This window comes from Apteryx mantelli, chromosome 29 (genome assembly GCF_036417845.1).
Source record: "Apteryx mantelli isolate bAptMan1 chromosome 29, bAptMan1.hap1, whole genome shotgun sequence".
NCBI lineage: Eukaryota > Metazoa > Chordata > Aves > Apterygiformes > Apterygidae > Apteryx > Apteryx mantelli.
Genome location: NC_090006.1, coordinates 1,127,470 through 1,154,114, shown reverse-complemented (window position 1 = coordinate 1,154,114; position 26,645 = coordinate 1,127,470). Strand labels below are relative to the sequence as shown.

At 61.2% G+C, this 26,645-nt stretch overlaps 3 protein-coding genes across 3 annotated transcripts in view; all 3 read left to right on the top strand.

Moving 5' to 3' along the window:
- Positions 1 to 6,624, top strand: part of LOC106494574 (calcium/calmodulin-dependent protein kinase type II subunit beta) — a 31,514-nt gene extending 24,890 nt beyond the window's left edge. Inside the window, 1 exon segment of the mRNA XM_067312254.1 lies at positions 6,335 to 6,624. Within this exon segment, the coding sequence (XP_067168355.1) occupies positions 6,335 to 6,624 (290 nt within the window).
- Positions 6,625 to 8,587: 1,963 nt separating this feature from the next.
- Positions 8,588 to 15,258, top strand: TCF7L1 (transcription factor 7 like 1). The gene is made up of 9 exons (XM_067312434.1): positions 8,588 to 8,716; positions 8,852 to 8,984; positions 10,666 to 10,768; positions 11,044 to 11,127; positions 11,222 to 11,377; positions 11,452 to 11,614; positions 13,988 to 14,095; positions 14,187 to 14,247; positions 14,335 to 15,258. The coding sequence occupies exons 1-9, from the start codon at positions 8,642 to 8,644 to the stop codon at positions 14,742 to 14,744; spliced, it is 1,293 nt and encodes a 430-aa protein (XP_067168535.1). The 5' UTR covers positions 8,588 to 8,641; the 3' UTR covers positions 14,745 to 15,258.
- A 4,205-nt stretch (positions 15,259 to 19,463) lies between these two features.
- Positions 19,464 to 25,890, top strand: TGOLN2 (trans-golgi network protein 2). The gene is made up of 4 exons (XM_067312253.1): positions 19,464 to 19,557; positions 19,898 to 21,225; positions 22,113 to 22,196; positions 22,880 to 25,890. Exons 1-4 carry the CDS (start codon positions 19,500 to 19,502, stop codon positions 22,883 to 22,885), a joined length of 1,476 nt encoding a protein of 491 aa, XP_067168354.1. The 5' UTR covers positions 19,464 to 19,499; the 3' UTR covers positions 22,886 to 25,890.
- The last annotated feature ends 755 nt before the right edge of the window (positions 25,891 to 26,645 follow it).

Below are 26,645 nucleotides of genomic sequence, written 5' to 3'. Positions count from 1 at the left end.
GACGGGGGTGCGGATCGATTCCCTCCCCCTCCTCCTCCCTGCCGCCGGATTAGGTCCAAAACATCCGTTTCCGTCCCAAAATATCCAAAGCGCCGCCTCCCGCCTCCCCGAAACGCAAACCCGGGCGCGAGCCTTATCCCCGCCGCTTTCCCGTCTCCGCCGTTCCCGATTGCATCCCGCCGGGTTTTCCCCGCCCGGGAAAGCCATGTCGCCCGGCTCCGGTTTTTCCGAACGAAGCAAAAGGAGTCGGGGAGGCGGTTTGGCCACCGCGACCGGGGGCGAGGGGGGGGTTAAACTCATTGCAGCCGGCTCCGGAGAGCGGCAGCATCCTTTGGGATTCGGGATGCAGCAGCTCGATTCTGTGGGATGACTTATCGCGACACGCTTTGAGTTTTGCTCCCCGGCCGCGCTCGGAGCTCCGGAGCGGAGCCGTGTCCGGGACACCTGACGCTGGGGCAGGGATTTAATAGCTCCGTTATTGGGAGAAACCCCGGGCGATCCGGCGGATTGCTCCGTTGCGGAGCTGGTTACGCTCCCGGCCCGAAATAGCAGCGAGGAACGAGCGACGAGCCAAAAAAAAAGAAAAAGGCAGGAATTTGCAGAAAACAGGCCAGGAAGGATTATTGAACGAATCCCAGAAAGCGGAGCCGAGCCGGAGCGAAGCCGGATGACGGTGGAGCCGCTCGGAGCGGCGGCAGGAGAACGGCGCGGCCACCGGCGTCACAAACGGCTCCGGGCTCTGCAAACGCTGCCCTGGCTGCCTTCGGCGTGGGAAAAGAGCGTCTTTTCCGGCACCCCCATCCTGAAACATCGGGATTCGCTGCCGAAAGTGCCGCCGTTTGGCTCAGCTGGGTCCAAGCTTTCCCGTGCCGGGATGCGCCGCTTTTTTCTCCCGCTGAAGTTTAACCAAACCGCTCAGGCGACCGCGGGTGGAAACATCTGGAGAGGGTTTTTTTTTTCCCCTTCCCGACCGGGTGGCGACAGAGATGGGAAACTTCCCGGCCGGCTCCGCGTCCTTTCCCGGGCAAAACGGAAGAGCCGGGAGAAAGCGGCTGCGAGGAAGCGCGGGGAAAAAAAAAAAATCGCCGGGGGGGCGATGCAAAATCTGCAATTCTTCCTACTGCGATTTTCCTCGCTCGGAGCAGGATGCCGGGATCCCGCTCCGGACGGAGGTTGTGCCGCTGCCGCGAAAGCCGAATTTGGAGCTGGGATTTTGCAGAGATTTCTTCCCGCCGCCCCCAAAAACGCCTGATGGGGGGAAAATTGGGCAACTGTGATTTTTCTTTTTCTTTTTTCCCACGCTAAGTGCTAATCTAAGCCGGCAGCGGGATTTAGCCGGGAATAACGATGGCATTTGGGCTAAGGGATGCGCGGCAGCCGCCCGGCCTTTCCCACCCGGCATCCTTTGGCTGCGGCATGCTTCATTCCCGGCTGAGGACGATATAAACCCTCCTGTCACCGAACGGGCCGCGAACGGGGAGCCGTTTTCGGCAAAATCCCGCCGCCACCACCATTCCGAAGGCTCCGCGTTGGCGGAGCAGGGAAACGTGCCGGCTGATTGCAATTAATTCCCCCCGAAACGAGTCGTTCGACCGCCGGAGCTGCGAACCGCAAAAAGCCGCCAGAGGGAAACTGGATCAACCGTGCGGGCGTCATTGAGGCCTCGGGGTCCTGAAATCGAGGAGGGAGGGGAAAACCCCAAAAAACTGGGATCCTTGTGGATTTTTGGCCCCTGGAGGGGACGCGTTCCCGCTCCGGGCTCGCGCTATCCAGCTGCACAGAGGCGCATCTGTCTGCGAGGGAAAATATATCCCCTTAAACGCGCCGGGGCCGTGGCTGCCAAGAAAAATTATGAAAATCCGGCTCTGGGCGAGAAGCGGCCTTTTTCCCAAACGGAGACGGAGCTGGGCTGCCGGCATTTCTTTCCGTGCCCAACCTCCAACCCGGAGCCGCCTCCGCTCGCTTGGAGTTTCGCGGGTTCTTCGGGGTTTCCCCCCAGCTTCGCCGTGATTTTGCACCTGGAGCCGGCGGCGACGACACAGCTTGGCCCCCGCTGCTCCAACGGCGCTGCTCCGGCTTTTGCGGAGAAGCCGTGGAAGCGCTCTACCCCGGCAGCAGTTTTGGGATATTTTCGCCGCTCGGAAGAATCTTAAGAAATTCTGTGCTTTTGGAATCTTTTTTTTCCCAACTTAATCTCGCCGCAGCCGTCGGGTTCTCGCTGTTGCCTCCCGGCAGCCGGAGCCCTTCTTGCTTCCGGAGCCGGGCGGCGAGACGGAACGCTTCCCGGCGCTCCGAACCTTTCGGTTGTCCAAACTTCTCGCTTATCCGAGCCCCTCGGTGTTTGGAGCCGCTCGGTGGCCTCGGTTTCCCCTAGTGAAGCCGCCAGCCCCCCCCATCCCCGGCGCCCGGCCAAAGGCGCGGGAAAAAAGGGGTCCCCGTTTCCCACGGGGCGCCGGTGGTGGGAACGGCGAGGGAATCGCCGGCACGGGATGCTCGGAGCTCACCCTGGGGTGCTCGGGGCTCCCCCCAATCCCGCGGGGACCCTTTCGGCCGCGGCCCCCCCCCGGCACATTGTGCTCCGAGGAGCCGCCGCCGCCGCCGCCTCCGAGGTGCTCCGCGCTGTTGAGCCCCGGCGCACAATGCTCCCTTTATATCCGCTCCTTAATTATGCTATTCGGCTAATTATCCCAGTTTTTTTTTTTTTTTTTTGGGAAAAGGAGGGGGGGGAGAAGTGAAACGTAGACCTACAGGAGGTTTCTACTCAATTTCCCCCTCTCCACCTGGCTTTTTCTCCCCCCCCCCACCCGGCTTTTTCTCCAACCCCCTTCCCGGCTTTTCCAACACGATCCGCAAATTAAAGGGATGAAGTAAGCGCTCCGGGCGACTCTCACAAGACCTGGTTTTGTTAAGGCGACTTAACGCGCATTCATCATCTTTCTGGTATTCCGCGCAGCTGCTTTTCATTAGCGGCTCTTCCTCCCCGGCGCTGGCGGGCAAAGCGGAGCGGGCGAACGGAGCATCCCCGGCCGGCCGGAGGAAGAGGAGGGTCGGAGGCTTTCGCGGGGCAGGGCGAAACCGGGGCCGGGAGGAAGGCAGCGCGGCCAGGAGGAGGAGGAAGGCGGCACGCGGTCGCTTTGCTTTTGGGCCGTGCGCGCAAGCGCTCCGGATTTTTTTCCCGCCACCGCCACCGCTCCGGCACCTTGCGGAAAACTTCCCGGCGGCCGCGCGAAGCCCACGCTGGAGCCGCCGCGAAGCGACGGCGCCGCTCGGAGCCGTCCGAAAAAAATCCCGCGAAGCGCCGGGACGATGATTATTTGATTACTTTTGGGGGGTTTTTCCTTCTTTTTTTTTCCTCCCCCCCTTTTCCGCCTTTCCACGGCTCCGCGCGGCCGCTGACAGCGGCATGAATGGAGCCATTCAGCGTGATGGACGGGAGCCGAAAGCTGCAGACAAAAAGCCCCCGGGGGCAGCGGGAAAAACTCGGTGCCGCGAGGGATTTTTTTATTTTAAGGGAAAGAGGAGGGAAAAACCCGGCTCGCTCGCTCGCTCGGACCCCCGGCAGCCCGGGACGCAAAACGCCGGAGCCGGAGCTTTCCATGCCGGAGGCTTTTTTTTCCCCGGCGTCCTGGCGACACTCCAGGCTCCGGCTCGCTTCCTCGGGAGCTTCCCGCGTTTCCTCCGCTGCGCCGCTTCCGCCTGGGCGCCGCGGGCTTCGGCACGTCGAGCAGATGCTCCCTTGTTTTATTTAATTTTATTAATTTTATTAATTTTATGGGTTTTTTCCCTCTTTTCCCGTCGCCCTCCTCTTTTTCGGCTTTTCCTTCCCGCCCGTGATCGGGGCGTTTCCAACCGAACCCGCTTTCGGCCGGGGCCGCCGGCTCGGCTCGCGGGAACGCCGCCTCGGCCTCCCCCTTTTCAGCCCTTTTCCGCCCCGACCGGCGCAGCGGGAGCGGGAAAGAAAAAAAAAGACGGCAAAAAAACGGCAAAAGGAGCCGCGTGGGGCAAAACGGCTCACGGAGCCCCAAATCCACGGGGAGCTTGCTGGCATGCCGGGCTGGAAAAGGCCAAACCTCCCAGCGCCAAGCTGGCAAAGCTGTCGTTCGGGAACGGCACGCCAGGCGATCCGGGTGTTTTTGTTGTTTTTTTTTCCGCCCCGGCTTTCGCTTTCCCGCGGCCGCCACGAGCTGTTAAATCCCGGCCCCCGGCGGGCGTTTCGGGACCGTTCGCCAGCCGCATCTGGAGGCGATTACTTGGCTCGGGAAGCGGGTTGGAGCGGAGCCGGGAGGGGGAAAAAGCAGGAGAGCCGCGATGACTTGTGGGTCCTTCCCCTGGCCATAAATCCCGGCTGTTAACTGGGATTCCTCCGTCCCTGCTTGTCCGCAGAAAAGCCATTTTTTAAATTTAATTTAATTTTTTTTAATTTTGGGGGAGCTTTTTCGTGGCGTTGATGCGATCCGGCCTGGATGGAAAGGGCCGGCCAAAGGAAGCCGCAACCCGGAGCGAAAAGGCGAGAGGGCGGATCGGGCTTGTTTCTACGCCGAGAGGCTTTTCCCAAAGTTGCCGACGGGGCTTTTTATTTATTTCATTAATCGATTAATTAATTTATTTATTTTATCCTATTTATTCCTTTCTTTATTTTTATTTCTTTCTTTTTCCTCCATGTGCCGAACGCCATAACCAAAGGAGCCTCCCAAAAAACCCGCGACGCCCCGGCCTGGCGCCGTGCGGGAAAAACCTCGCGGCTTTTCACGAGACGCTTTTTTCCCCCCCTTCCAAATAAAAGTCTCGCCGGATCGGGAGACGCCGGCGTCCTTTCCCGCCGGCGTTTTTCGGCTTTTCGCCCAAACGGATGGAATCGGCTGGGGGAGCAGCTGTGCCGGGGGCCGTTTGCGGGATTTTGGGGGGTCTTTTCTCTCTTTTTCCTCCTGTTTTTGCTTTTTTCCCCCCCCTTCTCTCTCCGGCTTCGTTGCTGGACCGAGCTGGCACGGCGCAGGCAGCTGCCAGGTTTTTTTCCTGCCGGCGCAGGAAAAAACGGGCAATTTGGCCGGGAACCCCAGCAGCGAGGGCCGAAAAGAGGAGGATGAAGGCCAAAAGCGGGGGGAAATTGGGGGGAAAAATCTATTTGCCTCGCTCGAAACCCCCCCTGGGAAAAAGGGTCCTTGGCGCGGCGTTCCAGGCCGGTTTGGGGGGGAAAAGGGGGCCTGGAAAGCACCGGGAAGGGGAGGTCGAACCGTCGCTCGTCCCGCAGCTGCGTAAACTGGCCGGGGGGGGGGGGCTGCACTGGGGGGCTCGCCGAAATGCCGCTGTGGGAAAAGGGGGGTGATGGACGGAGCCGGCGGGCGAGGGCCGCTTTTTCCGGGAGCCCCCGCAGCCCAAATGACCCCAAAACGGAGGCACGCCGGCATGCATAACGCCGGGATATGTAATGCCAAGGTATATAAGGTCGGGATACGCAGCGCCGGGACATGCAACACTGGGACATGCAATGCCGGGACATGCAATGGTGCGTGGACATGCAACGCCGGATGGACGTGCAATGCCGCAGGAACATGCAATGCCGCAAGGACATGCAATGCTGGATGGACATGCAATGCTGGGACGTGCAGCGCTGCAAGGACATGCAACGCTGGGTGGACGTGCAATGCCGGGACATGCAGTGCTGCAAGGACATGCAACGCCAGACAGACAAGCAATGCTACAAGGACATGCAATGCTGGATGGACATGCAACACTGCAAGGATGTGCAACACTGCAAGGACGTGCAATGCCGGACGGACATGCAATGCTGCAAGGACATGCAATGCTGGATGGACAGGCGATGCCGGGACATGCAACGCTGCAAGGCCATGCAATGTCAGACAGACATGCAACACTTCAAGGACATGCAATGCTGCAAGGACGTGCAACGCCGAGACATGCAATGTTGCATGGACATGCAACGCCAAGGGACATGCAACACTGGAGGAACATGCAATGCTGCAAGGACATGCAACGCCAGGACATGCAATGCCAGGACATGCAACGCTGCATGGACATGCAATGCCGGATGGACATGCAACGCCAGGACATGCAACGCCAGGACATGCAACGCTGCATGGACATGCAATGCCGGATGGACATGCAATGCCAGGACGTGCAATGCTGGGACACGTAACATCGGGACACGTGCCGCTAGGACATGCCATGCCGGGACGTGCGATGCCGGGAAGCGCAATACTGGGACACGTGACGCTGGGACACGCAATACCGGGATACGTGATGCTGGATGTGTGACACTGGGACATGCAATGCTGGGATGCGCAATGCCCGGATTGCGCACCGATCCTGGCCTCAGGGACTGATCCTGGCCCCGGGAACCGATCCCAGCTCCAGGAACTGATCCTGGCCCTGGGAACTGATCCTGGCCTCGAGGATCAATCCTGGTCCCGGGAACCGATCCCAGCCCTGGGAACTAATCCTGGCCTTGAGGACCGATCCTGGCTTTGGGAACCGATCCCGGCCCCAGGACCAATCCCGGCCCTGGGACTGATCCCCACCCTGGGAACCAATCCTGGCCCTGGGAACCGATCCCGGTTCCAGGCACTGATCCTGGCCCCTGGAACTGATCCTGGCCCCAGGGACTGATCCTGGCTTTGGGACCGATCTCAGCCCCGGGAAACCAATCCCAGCCCTGGGCACCGATCCCGGCCCTGGGAACTGATCCTGGCCTTGAGGACCAATCCCGGCCCTGGGAACTGATCCCAGCCACCAGGGACTGATCCCAGCTTCAGGGACCAATCCCGGCACCCGGGAACCGATCTCAGCCATGGGAAACAATCCCGGCCCCGGGCACTGATCCTGGCCACCAGGAACCAATCCCAGCTCTGGGAAGTGATCCCAGTCCTGGGGACCAATCCTGACTCCAGGGACCAATTCCAACCCCGGAGCGACAGGGCGGCGGGGAGGATTCCCTTGCGGTGCCGGGGGCTGCGGTGGGGAAGGGGTTAAAACTGGGGGGGGGGCAGTAAGGAGGAACCAGAACTTGCTCTAATCCCTCTGGAATGCGACCGATTTTCAAGGATTTTTCCGCCGTTGGGATTTTTTTTCCCCCCCTTTTTTTTCCCTCCCCTTCCCTTTTTTTTTAATACCTCCCAGCCGCCGTTCCCGTGCCGGGGGGGGGCCACGTTGGGAGCCCCCGGCCGAGCCTGGAGCCGCGGGGGGGGGGGGGGGGGGTCGTTTTTTCCCGGCTTGCCGGCTCCCCCCCAGCTTTGTATATTCGGAAAAGGTTGTTTTCCGCCCCCTGCTCGCCCCTTCCCGGCCTCCCGAAACGGCTCCGAAAGGAGAAGTGGCCTCTTATAGCCGCTGGGCTTCTCCGCTTACAGGGCGCCCGAGAAAGGCGCTTTTGTGACAGGGGCAGCGGGCAGGGGACGGTGGCACCCGGTGTGTCACCCCGTCCTGGCCGTGGGGACGCTGGGGACGCGGCGCCCGGTGCATCGTCCTGTCTGGCCACGGGGACGCGGCACCCGGTGCATCGTCCCATCCCGGCCACAGGGACACTGGGGACACGGTGCCCAGTGCATCGTCCCATCGTGGCCGCGGGGACGTGGCGCCCGGTGCATCATCCCGTCCCGGCCGCGGGGACACTGGGGACACGGGGCCCGGTGCATTGTCCCATCCCGGCCATGGGGACGCTGGGGATGTGGCACCCGGTGCATTGTACCATCCCAGCCATGGGGACACTGGGGACGCGGCGCCCGGTGCATCGTCCCGTCCGACCACGGGGACACTGGGGACACGGTGCCCGGTGCATCGTCCCGTCCCGCGAGGATGATGCCGGAGGGGACGTCGGAGACCAGGGGGTGCGGAGGGGGGGGATGCAGGAGACTCAGGGAGATGCAGGGGGGATGCTGGAGACGTGATGCCGGAGGGGGGGGGACAGGAGGGGCTGCAGGAGCCGTGGAGATGCCGGAGGGGCCACCGGAGCCGCAGCGGGGCTGCGGGATGAGATGCCGGCAGGGGCTGGATGCCTCTTCCCGGCCACGGGAGAGTTAACGCCTCCCGGCCCGGCTCCCTTCCAGCTGCTCCGGATCAGGAGTGCTTTGCACCCGGGGAAATTCCTGCGCGCAGCTGCGACCCGTCCGGGCCGCATTCCCCAGGCCTGGCATCTCGCGGGACGCTCCGCCGTCTGCCGGGAAATGCCTTCGTCCCCCTCTCTCCTCCTCCTCCTCCTCCTCACCGCCGTCGCCAGCCCCGGCACAATGCACCTTTCTTTCGGGGAGGAAAGGAGCCGCCCTAACGCCGCGGGAATCGCCGCACCGCCGCGAAAACCGGCCGGGAAATCCGGGCTCCGACGGGAACCTCGGCTCCGGCTGTTTTGCCGACGCGTGCAACGGAGGGGGGGAAAATCCCCGAAAAAGCCCCCCCGCGCGCCCGGCGTCGCCGTTTTCCCCCCTCCCAGCCGGGATAGGCGCTCGCGGCGGCCCGAAAGCCGGCGCCGAGCCGCGTTTCCCGCGGGGCGGAAGGGCACCTCGGCCGCACGGGAAGTCGCCCGGCGAGCCAACGGGCGACGGGAGCGTTTTCCCGGCGTAGGGGCGAACCGGGAGGGGGGGTGGGAACCCCCTCTCCGGGCCGCTTTCAACCCCGTCTCCCGCAGTACCTGCAGATGAAGTGGCCGCTGCTGGACGTCCCCGCCGGCGCCACGCTCAAGGACAGCCGGTCGCCTTCGCCCGCCCACTTGGTAAGCGCTTTGGGCCTCGGGTTTTCCCGGCATCCCGCCGTTTTGCAGCCTGGAAGCGGGGATGGGAGAGGGGGGGGTATTTTTTTCCGCCTTCCCGGCGCCGTTTCGCCCGGCCACGGGTTCTCTCGCCCGCAGGCCAACAAGGTCCCGGTGGTGCAGCACCCTCATCACGTGCACCCGCTGACGCCGCTCATCACCTACAGCAACGACCGCTTCTCGCCCGGCTCGCCGCCCGCCCACCTCTCCCCCGACATCGATCCCAAGACGGGTGAGCGGCGGCGAAAAGGTGGCTGGGGAAGGGGGTTGGCTCCGCATCCCTCCTCCGCCGTCGCTTTTCGCAGCGCCGGAGCAGGTGGGATGGGGATGTGGGACGTGGGACGTGGTCCTGAGCTCCGTCGCGGCTTGGCTTGGCGGCGAGTCTCGTTTCCCCGCGTCCCCGTCGCGGCGAGGTGGGGGAGCGGGGTGCCGGCGGGATGCTCGGGGTGCCTGCGGGATGCTCCGTGACTGCTGGGGCACTCGGGGACCTCTGGGACACTTGGGGACCGCTGGGATGCTCAGGGACCGGTGGGATGCTTGGGGATTGCTGGGATGCTCAGGGACCTCCGGGATGCTCGGTGACTGGTGGAACACTTGGGGACCGCTGGGATGCTTGGCAACCACCGGGATGCTTAGGGACTGCTGGGATGCTTGGGGACCAGTGGGACACTTGGGGACTGCTGGGATGCTCGGGGACCAGTGGGACACTCGGGGACTGCCAAGGCACTCGGGGACCACTGGGATGCTTGGGGACTGCCAGGATGCTCAGGGACTGCTGGGGTGCTTGGGGACTGCTGGGGCACTCGGGGACCAGTGGGACACTTGGGGACTGCTGGGATGCTCAGGGACCAGTGGGACACTCAGGGACTGCCAGGGCACTCGGGGACCACTGGGATGCTTGGGGACCGCCGGGATGCTCGGGGACTGCCAGGGCACTTGGGGACCGCTGGGATGCTTGGGGACCGCTGGGATGCTCGGTGACTGGTGGGACACTTGGGGACCGCCGGGATGCTCGGGGACTGCTGGGATGCTCGGGGACCAGTGGGATACTCGGGGACTGCCAGGGCACTCGGGGACCACTGGGATGCTTGGGGACCACCAGGATGCTTGGGGACTGCTGGGATGCTCAGTGACTGGTGGGACACTTGGGAACTGCTGGGATGCTCAGCAACCACTGGGATGCGCGGGGACTGCTGGGATGCTTGGGGACCAGTGGGACACTCAGGGACCACTGGGACGCTCGGGGACCAGTGGGATGCTTGGGGACTGCTGGGATGCTCCGGGACCAGTGGGATGCTTGGGGACTGCCAAGGTGCTTGGTGACCAGCAGGATGCTCGGGGACTGCCGGGATGCTTGGGGTCCGCTGGGACGCTTGGGGACTGCTGGGATGCTTGGGGACAGGCAGGGCACTCGGGGACCACTGGGGCATTTAGGGACTGCTGGGATGCTCGGGGACCGGTGGGATGCTTGGGGACCACTGGGATGCTTGGGGACCACCGGATGCTGGGGGACCACTGGGATGATGGGGGACTGCTGAGATGCTCGGGGACCACCAGGACGCTTGGGGACCGCTGGGGCACTCAGTGACCGGGGGGATGCTCAGCAACTGCCGGGATGCTCAGGGACCGCCAGGGCACTTGGGGACCACCGGGATGCTTGGGAACGGGCAGGACACTCGGGGACTGCCGGGGCGCTCGGGGACCACCAGGACACGCGGGGAGTGCCAGGATGCTTGGGGACCGGCGGGATGCTCAGCAACTGGTGGGATGCTGGAGGACCATCAGGATGCTCGGGGACTGCTGGGACGCTTGGGGACCCATGGGATGCTTGGGGACCCCTGGGACACTCGGGGACCGCCGGGACGCTCGGCGACCTCCTGCTTAACGCCGCTTCGCCTCCTTTCCTCCCGCAGGCATCCCGCGGCCGCCTCACCCGTCCGAGCTGCCTCCCTACTACCCGCTGTCGCCGGGAGCCGTGGGGCAGATCCCGCATCCGCTGGGCTGGCTGGTGCCGCAGTAAGGGCGCTCCGGCTTCTCCCGCTTTTGCCGGGCGGCCGGGCTGGCATCTCCGCTTTTCCTTCCCCTCCCGCCGCGGCGGCGGCATCAACCCTGACTGCGCTTGGAGGGGGGGCTCCATCCTTGATTTTCCCGCGGGGAGCTGGAGCATCGCTCCGCCCCGGCTCGCGTGGCTGGGGATTCGCAGGATCGGGATGTGCCGGGAGGGCAGCTCGGGGATGGGCTTGGACCTTTTTTCCCCCCCTTTTCCCGGCTAATGCGGCGGCGTTTCGCAGGCAAGGCCAGCCCGTGTACTCCATCCCTCCCGGCGGCTTTCGGCACCCTTACCCTGCCCTCGCCATGAACGCCTCCGTGTCCAGGTGGGTGCCCGCGGGGGATGCTTTTTTCCGGGGGGGAACTGGGACACGGGAAGGGGTCGCGGCGGAGCTGACGCCGGCTCCCGCTCCGCCGCAGCCTCATGTCGAGCCGCTTCTCGCCCCACGTGGTGCCACCGCCGGTGCCGCCGCCGAGCCCCGGCCTCCACCCGCCGGGCATCCCGCATCCCGCCATCGTCTCGCCCGTCGTGAAGCAGGAGCCGGCGCAGCCCGGTGCCAACCCCGGCGCCAGCGCGTGAGTCGGGGTAGGGGATGGGCCACCCCGGCGGCGGCGACGCCGGTCACCCTGACCCCGTCGGCTCCTTGCAGGAAATCGCCGGCGGCGGCGGGGAAGAAGGACGAGGAGAAGAAGCCCCACATCAAGAAGCCCCTCAACGCCTTCATGCTCTACATGAAGGAGATGAGGGCCAAGGTGGTGGCCGAGTGCACGCTGAAGGAGAGCGCCGCCATCAACCAGATCCTGGGCAGGCGGGTAGGGGCATCGCCGGTCTCCTCCCATCCCTTTTTCCGACCCTTTTTTGGCCCCTAAATTGAGCTCCCGGGTGCCTTTATGCTGCTGGGAGCTGCGGGGACTCGGAGGTGGTAGGTGGGTGCCGGGGCCGGCTGGGAGCCCCATGGGTCCGGGTGAGCGGGGCTGGCGTGGCCGTGGGGTTTGCAGTGTGGCCATGGGGGTTGCAATGTGGCCATGGGGTTTGCAGCGTGGCCACAGGGTTTGCAATGTGGCCGTGGGGTTTGCAGCGTGGCCGCGGGGTTTGCAGTGTGGTTGCGGGGTTTGCAATGTGGCTGCATGGTTTGCAATGTGGCCACAGGGTTTGCAGTGTGGCTGCATGGTTTGCAATGTGGCCACAGGGTTTGCAGCGTGGCCGCGGGGTTTGCAGTGTGGTTGCGGGGTTTGCAGTGTGGCTGCATGGTTTGCAATGTGGCCATGGGGTTTGCAATGTGGCTGCGGGGTTTGCAATGTGGCCGCGGGGTTTGCAGTGTGGCCGCGGGGTTTGCAATGTGGCCGCGGGGGTTGCAATGTGGCCACAGGGTTTGCAGCGTGGCCGCGGGGTTTGCAGTGTGGTTGCGGGGGTTGCAATGTGGCCGTGGGGTTTGCAATGTGGCCGTGGGGTTTGCAATGTGGCCGCGGGGGTTGCAATGTGGCCGTGGGGTTTGCAATGTGGCCGTGGGGTTTGCAGTGTGGCCGTGTGGGTTGCAATGTGGTCGTGGGGTTTGCAATGTGGCTGCAGGGTTTGCAGCGTGGCTATGGGTTTCACAGCGTGGCCGCAGGGCTCGTGGTGTGGCCGTGGGGTTTACAGCCTGGCCGAGGGTTTGCAATGCGGCCTTGAGGTTTAAAGCGTGGCCGCAGGGTTTGTGGCATGTCCGTGGGGTTTGCGGTATGGCTGCGGGGTCCATGGCGTGGCCTCGGGGTTTGCAACGCGGCTGCAGGGTTTGCAACATGGCCGTGGCATTTGCGGCATGGCCGTGGGCTTTGCGGCGTGTCTGTGGCACCTGCAGCGTGGCTGGGGGTGTTTGCAAGGTGGCCCCGGGCTTTGCAACGCGACTACGGGGTTTGCAACGCGGCCGGGGGCATTTGCCACATGACCGTGCGGTTCGCAACGTGGCCGGGGGTGTTTGCAACGTGACCACTGGGTTTGCAACACGACCACAGCGTTTGCAACACGACCACAGCGTTTGCAACGTGGCCACGGGGTTTGCAATGTGGCCAGGGGTGTTTGTGACGTGACCGCGTGGTTCACAACGCAGCCACGGACTTTGCAATGTAACCGTGTGGTTTGCAACGCAGCCACGGACTTTGCAACGTAACCGTGTGGTTTGCAACGCAGCCGGGGGCATTTGCAATGCAGCTGCAGGGTTTGCAACGCAGCCATGGGGTTTGCAACACGACCGTGGGGTTCGCGACGTGGCCGGGGGTGTTTGCAATGTGGCCGCGGGGCTTGTGACGCAGCCACAGGGTTTGCAATGCGACTACGAGGTTTGCAACATGGCTGTGGGGTTTGCAACGCGGCCGCGAGGTTTGCAACGTGGCTGCAGGGTTCGCAACACAGTCACGGGCTTTGCAATGCGACCGTGCGGTTTGCAATGCAGCCAGGGGCGTTTGCAATGCAGCTGCGGGGTTTGCAACACGGCCGCAGGGTTTGCAACGCAGCCACGTGGTTTGCAACACGACCGTGGGTTTTGCGATGCAGCCGGGGGCATTTGCAATGCAGCCACGGGGACTGCGACGCAGCCACAGGGTGTGCAACATGACCGCGGGGTTTGCAATGCAGCCATGGGTTTTAAAATGTGATTGCGGGATTTGCAATGTGACCGTGGGGTTTGCAATGCGGCTGCAGGGTTTGCAACGCGACTGCGGGGTTTGCAACGCGGCCGCAGAGTTTGCAACACCGCCAGGATGCTCACAACGCGACCGTGGGCTTTGCAACGCAGCCGGGATGCTTGCAACGCGACCGCGGGGTTTGCAACGTGACTGTGGGCTTTGCCACACGGCTGCAGGGTTTGCAACACAGCCGGGATGCTTGCAACGCGACCGCGGGCTTTGCAACGCAGCCAGGATGCTTGCAACGCGACCGCGGGTTTTGCAACCTGACCGCAGGGTTTGCAACCTGACTGCAGGCTTTGCAACACGACCGCGGGCTTTGCAACGCGGCTGCAGGGTTTGCAACGCGGCCGGGATGCTCGCAACGCGACCGTGGGCTTTGCAATGCAACCACAGGGTTTGCGATGTGGCCGCGGGGCTCGCGATGTGGCCGGGGGGCTCGCGACGTGGCCGGGGCGGAGGGGGGGCTCGGCGGCGGCCCCTCGCAGCGCGGCCCCCTTCTCTCTCTCTCCCCCCACCCTGCAGTGGCACTCGCTGTCGCGGGAGGAGCAGGCCAAGTACTACGAGCTGGCGCGCAAGGAGCGGCAGCTGCACTCGCAGCTCTACCCGACGTGGTCGGCTCGCGACAACTACGTAAGTGGGGGCCGCCGCGGCGCCCCGCCGGCGCCGTCCCACCCCGCCACGCTCGCGCCGCCGCCACCATCTGTTTCTCCACCTTTCGCAGGGCAAGAAGAAGAAGCGGAAGCGGGAGAAGCTGGCGCAGCAGCAAAGCCACGATGCCGAGGGTGAGTACGGCCGCTGGCGGGGGCAGCGCGGCCGCCGCGCAGGCAGGATGCTGCCTGCTCAGCCCGATCCCCCCGTCCTGCCTGCAGGCTCGCCGGCGCCCAGGAGCAAGAAGCCGTGCGGGCAGCAGCCGCCGCCGCCACCGCCGCCGCCGCCACCGTCATCATCCGAGAGACCCTGCGGCAGCCCGGCGTCGTCGCACGGCAGCATGCTGGATTCGCCGGCCACGCCGTCGGCGGCGCTGGCTTCGCCGGCCGCTCCGGCTGCCACCCACTCGGAACAGGCTCAACCGCTGTCGCTCACCGCCAAGCCGGAGGCGCGGGCGCAGCTCGCCGGCCACGCGGCCGCCTTCCTCGCCGCCAAAGCCGCCGCCAAAGCCGCCCTTGGCGGCCCGCTGCTCGCCGCCGCCAAAGCCGCCGCCGCCGCCGCTGCCGCTGCCGGGCCGAACCCGCCGGCGCAGACGCAGCCCCTCTCCCTGGTCACCAAACCGGCCGAGTAAGAGGCCGCCGCGGCCGAGAGCCCCGCGGCCGCCGAACGCCGAAGTTATTTGGTCAATATTTGACCCGTTTCTGAACTCTCGGTTCTTCGCTTTTTATTTGGGGGGGGGTTGGGGTTCTTTTCCGCGAGCAGACTCTGGAGGGAGGCGCTTCTCCCCGCGTGGCGCCGCGGCCGGCCGCCCCCGAAGACCGTTTTTATTAAAAAAAAAGGAAAAAAAAGGAAAAAAAAAGGATAAAAATAAAAAATACAGAGGGGAAGAAATCGCCCTCCCCGCTCCGCCCGCGGGAGGCAAATCTCCCCAGCCGAGCGCCGCGGCACGGCTCCGTTCCGGAGGCAAGAGGGCGACGGCGGCTCCGGACCGCGGCGGGCAAACGCCATCGCTCCGCGCCACGGAGGAGCCGGATCCTGCGCCACCGGGGCGGACGGGGCGGTTTGGTTTTTCTCCTCCTTCCCCAAATCCTTGAATCCCTGTTATTTTTCACAAAAACGGAAATAAAGCGACAGCTGCAACTTGCCGCCTGAGCGTGGTCACTGCCGGGTGCCAATGCCAGGGCTCCGGCCGCCGGGCGATTTTGGGGACGCCCGCGGCGGCCACAGCGTGCCGAGAGGCAGGGGGGCAGCGGGAGGCGAAAACGGGGCGGAAACGGGTTTCTTCAGGGCTGAGACATGCGGACCACCGGCGCCGATCATCCGGGCGACCGCGGGAAAACGGCGCCGGCGCGGGACCAACCCGCGGGAGTTTTCACCCAACGTTACGTTCTCCGTCGGTTCAACGCCGGCGCTAACCCGGACTTTTCTGCCTCCCTAGATTTTTAGCGGGGAAAAAAAACAAAAAAACCCCACTCTCGAAGTGGTCCCGTCGAAAGCTGCAATTTTCTTTTCCGCCGCAAACGTAATCCCGACCTGCATCCGCCCAGAGGTGATTCGCGGTGTTTTACAGCCCAATTTCAGCTCCTTTCCCAGCTCGAATTTCTTGGCCGGTTCCCGTTTCCTGGGGCCCCGGCCCCAGGCGCCCACCGGCCGGCCGGATCGTCACGGTCGGCGAGGGGCCGAGCTCGGCTTGCTGGCTCTCGGTCCGCTACGGTGCTTCCGCTCCGTTTCCAGATTCGTTTGAAGGACCAAACGATGCCGTCGCCTCCCGCCCGTGACCCCGGAAGACGATGCCTGGATTTAAGGAGTCACTATTTAATATTGCAGCCGGGCAAAGGTACGGCCGGACAACGCACGGGATGGGGCCACTTTCCATGAGCACACAGGATAATTTGGGGACAAACGCCGGCTCCTTCAACCACGCGACAGCGCCGGGTGACTCCTGCGAGCAGCGACGGTGCCTCCAACCGGAGCAGAGCTTCTCCAGTCCAGCCCAGTGTCGTTTTCCAGGCTGGAAGCAACAGCTTAAATCCGCAGCCGACTTCAGCTCGCAGTGTCCCGCCTCCGTTCACCACCAGACCCGAGATGGCCCCAAACTCGGCAGGCGTTTCCGCCCCGGGTGGGAAATCGCACCAAGATCCCGCTTTCCAAGAACGACGTTGCAAACACCGGGCAAGGGCGTCCCGGAGGACCGGCCGCAACGCTTTAATCGACGGCATCCGGGCAGTGTGTCGCACGGGCGCGCGCGATCTGGGATGGAAGGGATTAGAGCGTCGCGGGAAACGTGCGTGGTCGTAATTGGGAAAGAGGCAAAACATTGCTTTTTTCCTTCTTCTTCTTCTTCTCTTTTTTTTTTTTTTAAAGGAAGACTATTCCAAGGAACTGGTTTTGGGCGAGGAACGTCTGGATTGCATACAGCCGCGCTCTCCCCAACGCCGGGAGCAGGCTGTAGACAAACAACGTCTTGAATTAGATTTCATGGGAAATTAAAGGCATGAAGAGACCTGTCACAAGAATTAAAGCCTGAACCGGAGCCAGACAGCTTCAAACAGATGTTGGACTTCAGCAGGAGAATATTTCTTTGTTTTCCTCGGCATTTTCCCATACAGAAGAGGAACATCTGTTGCGACACTTTCGCCGGGCTCCTAAGCTGAGATAGGCTTGGATTATCCCTTGCTGGAAGAGAAGCAACTGGCCACCACAGCCCAGAAGAGCCCTCCTGGCTTTGCTCTGCTCGGAGAAGAGGGCAAGACCTGGTGCACGTTCGGTTCGCTCCGGCCTCCAACGAACGGGGCGATTTTGACTATATTCCCAGCGTAACCGGGCCGATTTTGGTATCTCCACATCCTTCACGCTTGCAGCCAGGTGGAAATGTTTCACCCAAACTGGTTTTCCATAGAAAATGGATTCCTTGGCAGGGTTTCATCTCCTCCCTTCTGGAGGTGCTTCGATAAGAGGAAAATTCTGGGGTTTTGTCTTTGTTGCCAAAAACCTGAATATTGGGCGTCAAGGAGTTGCAGCGAGGGGGTGTGATGGCCCCTCTCCTCTTTTTCCATCAAGCTTTAGCCTCCGTCTCTCACAAGGTGCTAATTTATCCGCAATCCCAGGAGCCGAAATCAAACCAGGCAGCGGAGGAGAGCAGTGCCCGGCGTCCCGGCGAGCACTCGAGCCGTATTTCCCAGTGACGAGAACTCGCTTGTCAACCTGCTAACCAAAAAAAGCAGCTCTGCAGCCTCAAATTCCCCATTTTTCGGTTCGCTCCCTTGGGAAAACGAGGCCTCCGCCACTGTCCCGCCTTGTCATCCTGCTCTCGTCGGCCATCCGACAACGGGGGAAAAGGCAAGAGAGAGGATGACGTCGTGTCCGACGAAAGCTCGGCAGCGGAAGGAAAGGCGAGCGCAGCACCGGGCAGGGAGCAGCTCGCACTGGGTTTGCTGCCGCCTCCGAGATCCACGTAGGAAATCCCAAAAGTAGCAGCAGGAGGAGCAGGGAAGCACGGCCGAAATTCAGAACGGGCAGCCGTGGCAGATACACGCTCGTCTCCATTTCCGCTCGATTCCGGGAATGAAGGAAGCTCACGGAGCGTCCGATCTCGCCCGGCTGGGGATGCTCCGGGTAAGCGATCACTGCGGTTTCCCTGGAGCCGTGTTTGGGAACGGGTAGGGAGCCGGGCTGCATCGCCGCCTGCGCGGGAGCCAGGGCAGGGTGCTCCCCAAGGCCGTTCCATATAAAAACACGCAGCGCAAATTGCTTTAAAAACTAATTAACGGCATTTGCACCTCTCGCCGGTTACGGGCCTGGCCCATCCCTTTGGCTTTAAGGAAACGGGAGAGCTCGATCCCATGCCAGGGCCGGTCCGGCAGATGCCAAAACTGGGCAGCTTCAGAGCCCGAAAGCAGATCCGCTGAGCTCGGATCGGGTCGGGTGCCGGCTCGGAGCGAAGCACCCGCGGAGCAGGTGGGTGAGGTTTTTCCCGACAACAACTTGCAGCTACTTCTTTTTTTTTGGGAGCCAGCCTGGTGTTTTCCCCGCTTTCCGCAGCCAGGGTTACTTGTGTCACCTCCGTGGGCTCGCCTATTTGCAGCCACCGTGACGGAGCGGTCCCCCTCCTCTGCCCGCCGCGCCGCTCTGCCTCTTCGCTAATTGAAACGCCTAACGAGGTCCCAGGGGTCTCCCGCCGCGATGGAGCTAATTAGGGGCCGCCGAACCGAGCGGAGGCTTCCTCGACCCGGCCTTTCGCGAGGGGCCGGCGGAGGGGGAGGCCGCGCCAGATGTCCCGGGTCCCCGCGCCGCGCCGGGGCAAGGCTGCCGCTCGGCAAACTCCGGCCCCGGCAGCTGGCGCAGGGGCAGCGGCCACGCTTAAGGCATCTTAATTAGCGTCATTACATTCCTTCCATTTGCTAATCGCTTCTCCTTTCGGTGCGAAGTTGGGCCCGCAGGGGACGGCGGCGGCGGCCCGGCAAGGCAAGGGTTTCACTGAGGGTGAAAAGCCTCAATCCTCCCTTTTTTTTTCTCTCTCTTTTTCCCCCTCCTTCTCGTTTCCGTCGGTGCAACGAAGCTGCTGGCGTCTTCCTCACTGCCCGGAGGGGCTGCAGCCCCACGGAGGCAGCGCAGGGTCATCGGTTGCCGTTTATCACGTTTTCAGCCAAAAATATGAAGTGAAAAACAAGCCTCGCGCGGAGCCACCACCACCACCCTCGGCATTTGGGGCATATTTCCATCCCCGCTTCGCAAATCCAGAAGATCTCAGCCTCGGCTCGGTTGCTCCCGGCTCCCAGGGGTGCGAGGAATTGCCTCGCTCGTCTGCTTTACAATTTGCCCAAAGTCAAGGAAAAAAACACCAAAATTGCAAGGTGAAAACAGAAGCGTCAATCAGGCGCCTGCAAGGGGCCGGGCGAGGCCTCCTGCCTGCTCCCCACTAGGCCCCGCCCCACCTGCCCTTGGCCACGCCCATGTCCGCCCCTGGCCCCGCCCCTGTGCGCTCCCCAGCCTAACCCCCCTTCACCGCAGCCCTGCCTCCGTTCGCCCCTAGACCCGCCCCCAGCTGTCCTAGCCCCGCCCCCAGCCTGCCCTCAGCCCCGCCCTGATCCCCCTCAGGCCCGCCCTAATTGGCTCCCAGCTCCGCCTCCGATTTGCCCTTCAGCCCCGCCCCCGGTCTCCCTTAGCTCCGCCCCGTTCCGCCTCAGCCCCGCCCCCGCCTCAGCCCCGCCCCTTCTCTTGTCACCACCTCCCCCTGGCGCGGCCCTGCCCCCCCGCCGCTACCACCCCGCTCTCGCAGGCGCTCTGCCCGGAAGTGACGTCAGCCCCCCTTCCCCGCCTCTCCCGGAAGCGGAAGTGAGCGGGCCGGTGGGTGCCGGCGGCGGCGGGTGTTGCGTGCGGGTCCACCATGCCGCTGCGGCTGCTGCTGCTGCTCGTCGCGCTCTGCGCTGCCACCCACGCGGAAGGTGAGGGGCCGGGGGCCGCCCTGGGGCGCGGGGGGGACCGCTGGGGGCGCCGAGCCGCACCGTGGGGGCAGGGGCGGGCGGGGAAGGGCCCCCGCCGGCGCGGGGAGCCGTTTCTACCCTGGGCTGCCGCCGCGGGGCCGCCCTGAGGGCACTGTGCCGCCTGCTTCCCCTCCGCTTCGGCTCTCCTCCTGCAGGAGAAGCTTTTTTTATTATTGTTTTAATTTTATCTTGACAGCGACGGGCCCGGCTTTTGCCGGGGAGCTGCTTTGAGCGGCTGCGTGCGCTTCTTCCGCTGCCCGCGAGTGCAGGTAGTAACCGAAACCTCCGTTTGCGTTGACAGATGCACAGTCGAACCCAGAACAACCAGGATCATCTTCAGTCTCCTCCAGCAACGCCCCAGTAAACACCGGGGCATCCCCCAACTCGGGAACAGCAGATGGACATGACACCGCAAATAAAAAACTAAACAAGAGCCTTAGTGCTTCCGAAGAAGATAAGAAAAAGGCAGCGAGCTCTCAGCCGTCTGCAGCCAGCAGCTCAAAGCCGAAAACAGGGGCAGGCACCGCTGGTAACACAGAGCAGGCGAAACCAGATCAAGAGTCAAAGGAGAAGGAAACAGGTGGCGGCGGGGCTGCCGGCGCCAGCCCAGGTGGTGGCGGGGGTGACAACAAGAACCAAGGTGGTGACCAGGGCAATGACAACGAGAAGCAAGACAGTGGCGGGGGCAGCAACGGCGGGGGCGGCAACGGCGGGGGCACCAACGGCGGGAGCCAAGACAGCGGCGGGGGCGGCAACAGTGAGGGCACCAACGGCGGGAGCCAAGAGAGCGGCGGGGGCGGCAACAGTGGGGGCGCCAACAGCGGAAGCCAAGACAGCAGCGGGAATGGCACCAGCGGCGGGAACGGCAACGGCGGGGGCGGCAACAGTGGGGGCACCAGCGGCGGGGGTGGTGCCGGCGGAGGTACCAGCAGCGGGGGCAGCAACGGCGGGGGCCAAGCTGGTGGCCAGGGCAGCAGTGGCGAGACTCAGGCAGGTGGCCAGGGCAACAACAGCGGGAACCAGCCCAATAACCAGGATGACAAGGGTGAGAACAAGGACGGTGGCCAGAATGAGAGCAACGGGAGCCAGACCAATGACCAACATGACGAGAGCAACGGGAGCCAGACCAATGACCAACATGACGAGAGCAACGGGAGCCAGACCAATGACCAACATGACGAGAGCGACGGGAGCAAGACCAATGACCAACATGCCGAGAGCAACGGGAGCCAGACCAACAACCAGAATGCCGAGAGCAACGGGAGCCAGACCGACGACCAAAACGAAAAAAGTAGGAACGAAGCCAATAACCACGATGGCGACGGCAAGAACCAAGCTGATGATCAGAGTTCGCCGGAAACCGAGAAGGAGCTGCCACAATCGGCTTCGCCCTCTAGCGAAAATAAAGCCGCCTCCAAAGCATCGCCGGAGGACGAAGACGTTCCGGAGGATGCAGGTGACCCCCAGCAGGATGAGCATGAGGTTAAACGGGGTGACGGGACGGGAAAGAAGAACGTTCCTGCCGTTCTTCCCGAGGACAAGTCGGAGAGCAGCCACTTCTTCGCCTACCTGGTGACCACGGCTATCGTCGTCGCTGCCTTGTACGTCGCGTATCACAACAAGCGGAAGGTGAGCGGCTCTGCCTCCCCCGCGCGCAGCTGGGGCCGCGTCGCGCCGGTGCTTCTGCCCTTGGGGAGGGAACCACAGGTCGGGAGAGAGTTTCTTAGCAGCTGCTGCCTCCTCCTTACCCAGCAAAAAGAGCTCTGCTACTTACCCAAACTCTTGAAATCTCCCCGGGTGGTTTAGGAGCTTCCTTTTGCTGGCGGTGCTTCCGCTTGGGAAATGCCCGTGAGATCCTCTTCTCTTTGCCGCTCTCATTTTTTTGGGGGGTTTTCCGTTTCTCGCGGAGGCCTCTCGTTCGCTGAGCAGCGCGGATTCGGTTAACGGTAATTGGAGTCTCGGTCTCAACGGCTTTGAGGTGGCCGCAGGGAGTGTCGTAACTAGGGAAGCGTTCGGTTCTCTGTGGAAATGGGGCGGCTTCGGCTCAGGTGGTTATTTTCAGCTGGGAGAAAGGCAGCTGAGAAAGGAGATAAGGGAAATAGCTGTAAAATGAGCCCAAGTTTCTCACCGACGGAGTTTTCCGTAGCGGGTTGCACAAGGCTTGTCTCGAAATAGCGGTGCGTGGAGGAACTTGGCTCAGATGTAACCGTCTCTTGCTGTTTCCTCGTGCAGCGCTATTTCTGGGGGGGGGAGAAAAATACTTTCCGTTCTCTGTCTGTTAGGCGAAGCTCAATATTGCCCATTTTTAATCGGAGCTGCTCTTGAACGGTGGCATTTATGTGTTTAAAGCATATCGTCAAAGCAAACGTGGTTATCAGAAAGGGGCGAGTGAAGCTTTTCTTTGGCCCGTGACAAACCACCTGGGCTTGAAGTGAGAAAAAGGTGACTCGATTATTTATTATCCCGCTCACGGTGTCCCCACCCCTCTCTCTCTCTCTCTCTCTCCCCTCCCAAAGATCATCGCTTTTGCCCTGGAAGGGAAAAGATCCAAAGTTGTTCGACGGCCCAAGTCTGGCGATTATCAGAGACTGGATCAAAAGGTAAGAGCTACCCGGCACGCGTCTCGGCGGCACGGGAAACAGAGACTCCCTAATCCCAGGGGCCGCGTTGCCTAGCGGCGGGCTTGGCTCTTCCAGCACGGGGAAGCGAACGCGACGCGTTGGCCCCTCGCGGGAAAACCGGTCGCAAAGCCCGTCGGCGCTCAGCGCTGGAAAGCGGGTTTTTAGCTTTTGTCGGAAAACGGAAGCGGTAATGCTGGGAAGTAACGAAAGTAAAAAAACAAAGTCACCGGAAGGTGAAACTTGGGGTCTTTCGGAAGACTGTCAGCATTTGGGGGATCCATCACGATGGGCATTATCAAACGCTAGAAATTTTGTCCGTAAAACACAAGTAAAGCGACCTCAACTCCTTGTCGGCCCTGCGGGAGCAACATGCCTTTGGGAATGGAAGTTCGGGTCTCCTTTTGGAGCCGTCACTGCGCCTGGCTGCGGAAGCCGTTTGAGCGCCGCGGAGACGACCTGACTGCTTGAACCTTCCTGCTTAGTCTCCCCAATATCTCAGTGTTTCCCTCGGGAATCCCCTGGCTTGTCCCTACGGCACGGCGAAGCAGCCGGATAGTTGGAAAGAAACTGTTTTTATTCAAAAGCTAATTGGAGAGAGACTCGGCCCCCCTGAAGCCCTGGTGCTTTGTCAGAGTTTTAACCTTTCTTTTATTCCTTTCCAGATCTAGATCCCTCTTTGGACGGTCTGGGCTCTGCTGGGTGGAATAAAGATGGCTTGCAATGAAAACGCGAAATGCCGGGAAACCCGTGGACTTCCCGGCTGTAGCGCTTTGAATCCTAGCTACGCTGCTGCGTTCAGATCCGAGAGCTGGAAGCGGGGAAAATGCTTTTAGTTTGGCACCTGCACCTTGGTAATAGTAAACTTCTCACTCTTTTGAAATGTTTCTCCTTTCCCAAGTACGTGAAGATGAACTAGTTTTCAGCTTTGGCTTCCGGTCTGTGACCCAAGAAAAGCCAGTTTCCAGCACTTGACGGAACTTTTGTGTCCAAATGAAATGGAATTTGCCATCTACTGTACTGACATCTTTTTTTTTGAGGGGAAAAAAAATCGTCTGCCTGCGAAATGAGCCACCTGATTCTCTCTTTTCAGAGTTTTAGAGCTGTTTTTGTAACCAGCCCGGTCTCGGTTGAGAGACAACGCTCTTCCTGTCCGTTGTATTTGGATGCTGAAGTTCATAGCGTAACCGATTGCACTAGTTTGAAAATTGCCTGCCAAGGACTCTGATTTGATACTTTGTTTGTTTTTTGGGGTTTTTTCTTCCTCTGTGATGAAGACAATGTTAGTTTGGCATCTAGATTCTCCCTTCGATGCGCGTCTTTGGGAGCGCTGGAGCTGTCCTTAGCCCTTCGGATGTAGCTTAAGCTTCCTAACCTGCGTCTTGGAGGTCGGGCTCCGCATGGGTCTTCTCCCTCGCGATCCCTGGACTTCCTACGTTTGCACTAAAAACAACCGTTGGAGTTTGATGCTGTGAAAGAGGGCAAGGGAGGCACGTTCATCCCGAACCGTTTGGGATGGATGAGATGAATCACCGCAAGCGCCGAAGCCAAACCCCCTTTCTCAAAAGCGCGACGTCGAGGTGCTGGAATACTCGGTGCTGTCCGTTCCCTGCGGCGATGAAGGAGCCTCCGGATCGGCTGTAGAGCTCACCGCAGCCGAGCGCTCGAAAGCGTCGGTTCCTACTGAAGAAGTGCCCTTTCCTCGACGAGTCGAGTCGGACGGGGGCCGAGGCGGTTGCTGATCCTCCGCGACGGGCCGGGTCCCCTGTTAGCGATGGGAGAGGAGGCGCTTCCACGCGCAGAAACGTCTCCTTTCTTTCACGGGCTGCACGCGAAAGGCCTCCGTGTACCTGGCAAAATTCCTGCTCTTCCGTGGCTCCGTGATCTCCTGCTTTGAGATGTTTTGCATAGTTTGAATGTACGAATAACCAGCTACTCGTTGCTGAGCTGGTTACCTTGGTAATACTGTGGAGCGCTTAAACCAGGGCTTGGGACCTACTAGTACTAGCTATAGTTAAGGCTGCAAAACGTGTCGATTCGTGACTTAAAGCCGCGATCCTGTTTTTATTCCCGTAGTCCTACTCCAAAGCCGTTCGTCTGAGACGGGACGTATCTGAAGAGCGCGGAAAGGGCCTGCCTGGTTCGTTCTTTGGGATTTTTTTCCCCCCCCGACGTGGGCAGAATAAAATCGGTATGAGGCGTTCGGGGTTCTTCGCGCGGGTACCTGTCCGCTCGTGCCGGCCGTACGGGGGTCACCCGCTCCGTGCACTTGTCAACCGGCCGCGCGGGAAGGATCCCGTCGTCCTGCGAGAGCGGCTGAGCATTAACATCCCTCCCGCTTGCTCCAAAAGTCACGTTTGACGAGGGCAGAGACGTTTCCTCGTCCGGACGCGGAAGCTACAGCTGTATTTTTCTAGCGCCTCGTCGCCTTGCAGGAGGCGAGGAGAGTCGCGCGCGGGGCTTGACGCTCTCTTGAAAGCGAAACCTTCCTCTTTTTTTAGCCAGCTGTTAGCAAGCACCAAGGGGGAGTAGGAGAAAGCGGCCGTTCTTAAATAGCTTTTGAGATTTGCTCAGTTCCCCTCGCTTTCCTGATGCTAAAAGAAGCATCAGCAGAATTTGCAGAAGCGATTTTGGAGAGCGGGAGCGTGAAGTAGGGGGGGGAAGAGAAAGGAAAGCAAGTCGGGGAGCGTAGCTCTTTCCTCCTAAAAAAAAAAAAAAAGATGGGAGCTCACGAAACGAGACTTTACTCTTTTTGGAGACACCGTAGGGTACGTCTGAGGCTGTCGTACGGCCGATCGCTTGGCAGGATGCGGAGTGGGAGGGTGGCGGTTTTAGTCGAACGGTAGCGGTGGCGGGGAAATATTCAAAGATGTGAAATAACCGTGTGGTTTTTTTGAGCTGCTCGTTGCCGAATGCTTAGAGTTTGTTCGTGCGCGCTGTTTTCCCGCTTGGTCCCAGTTTAAAAATAGGAAAATAGTTCTCAGCGGGGTGTTTGGTTTTTTTACCATCTGCTTTTTTTTTTATATATATATATATATCCCGGGAGCTTTTCGAATGTTTTTCAAGCCTTTATCTTTCCAAATTGCATCGGGAACGCCACCCCCGTTACGAGCACGGGACCGTTGCGCCTCTCGAATCATCCCACCGAGCCGCGAGCCCTTTCGGCGGGTTAAGGAGAAGAGTCTCGGCACGGTCCCCCCCTGCGGAAGCGGCTCCCGAAACCCGGTTCCCCTGCTCAAGCCGAAGGGCTCCGACCTAATTCTCCTGCCAGCCGGCGGTTCCCGAGCGCAGTCTATTTTCTGGCAGCGGTTGCTATAATTGTCTGAACTGTGTGAAATCTCTGAGAATGATTTTTACGTTTTGTCGTGGGGTTTTTTTTTGTTGTTGTTTTAATAATATTTAATTTTATGCAACGTGTTTCAAACCGGTCGAGGTCTGCGCAACCTTCTCCCTTTTGGGTGCAACGCGTTTTCCAATGGGACGGCGTCCATCGGTACGTTATTCCTTGCCAAACGTTACTCCTTTTAGAGCGGTTACCTTGCCGGTTTGAAGCTCCGAACGGTTTGTTTTCCGCCGCGGTGAAACGCACCTTGCTTTGAAGGATCACAATTTTGATATTTCTTTGTACTTTTTTTTCCCTTGTGTGGTGAAGTCAATAAACGGATAGAAAAAAACAGGTTTTGTCCCTCTTTTGTGTTCTTCTCCCGGCTTCCTTTGACACCGGCGGTACGGCTTAGCTCTTCTTTGTGCGAAAAACCGGTTTTAAATAAAAACCCCCTCTTTGAGCCAATGTGTTCAAGGCTTTTGAGGGCTCAGTTTTGGCAGATGCGAACCGAGTCCTAGTGTAACCGGGATAATCCCACAGCTGGAACAAGCTGGGACAGCTTTGAGGTAAGAGCTTTTCTGAAAAGCTTCCAGCGCGTGTCATGATCCATCCTGTCCTGACGACCGGTTTTCCCGGCGCCTTGGGTCCCTTTTAAACGCGGTAGTGAGCGAGGTTATTTAAGAGCTGGCGTTATTGAGCAATTTGAGCCGCTCTTCCCAAAATCGCAGCCGGCTTGGTGGGTTTATCCTGCTACCTGTATTTCTTCCCTCCTCCACGGGGAGGCTCCGGCAGCAGGATGCGGCCCAGATCCCGGCACAGCCTGCTCGAAGCAGGATAGACCCGGGCAGAGGGACCCCCACGGAGCTGCCTCGATCCCCCCCAGGGAGCTTGGAGGGTGGCGGGGCTGTGTCTGCCGGCCGGTGCTGCCCCGTCGGCTGTGGAAAGGGGAATAAAAAGTGCCGAGACGCCCTAAAGGGCGCAGAGGACACAGGTGCTTCCGCATAGCGTCCGCCGCTTCCCGCGGTGAAAAAAAACTTCTCCTTTCCTCCGCTTTTTTTTTTCTGTAAAAGGAAGAAAAATCCCCGCCCTGCTCCTGCGCTCGAACC

Coding starts and splice junctions, on each gene's coding strand:
- TGOLN2 (XM_067312253.1), top strand. CDS start 19,500: ATGCCGCTGCGGCTGCTGCTGCTGCTCGTCGCGCTCTGCGCTGCCACC. Junction 19,558..19,897: donor CGCTGCCACCCACGCGGAAG/GTGAGGGGCCGG, acceptor TTGCGTTGACAG/ATGCACAGTCGAACCCAGAA. Junction 21,226..22,112: donor CGTATCACAACAAGCGGAAG/GTGAGCGGCTCT, acceptor CCCCTCCCAAAG/ATCATCGCTTTTGCCCTGGA.
- TCF7L1 (XM_067312434.1), top strand. CDS start 8,642: ATGAAGTGGCCGCTGCTGGACGTCCCCGCCGGCGCCACGCTCAAGGAC. Junction 10,769..11,043: donor CTGGGCTGGCTGGTGCCGCA/GTAAGGGCGCTC, acceptor GGCGTTTCGCAG/GCAAGGCCAGCCCGTGTACT. Junction 11,128..11,221: donor ATGAACGCCTCCGTGTCCAG/GTGGGTGCCCGC, acceptor GCTCCGCCGCAG/CCTCATGTCGAGCCGCTTCT.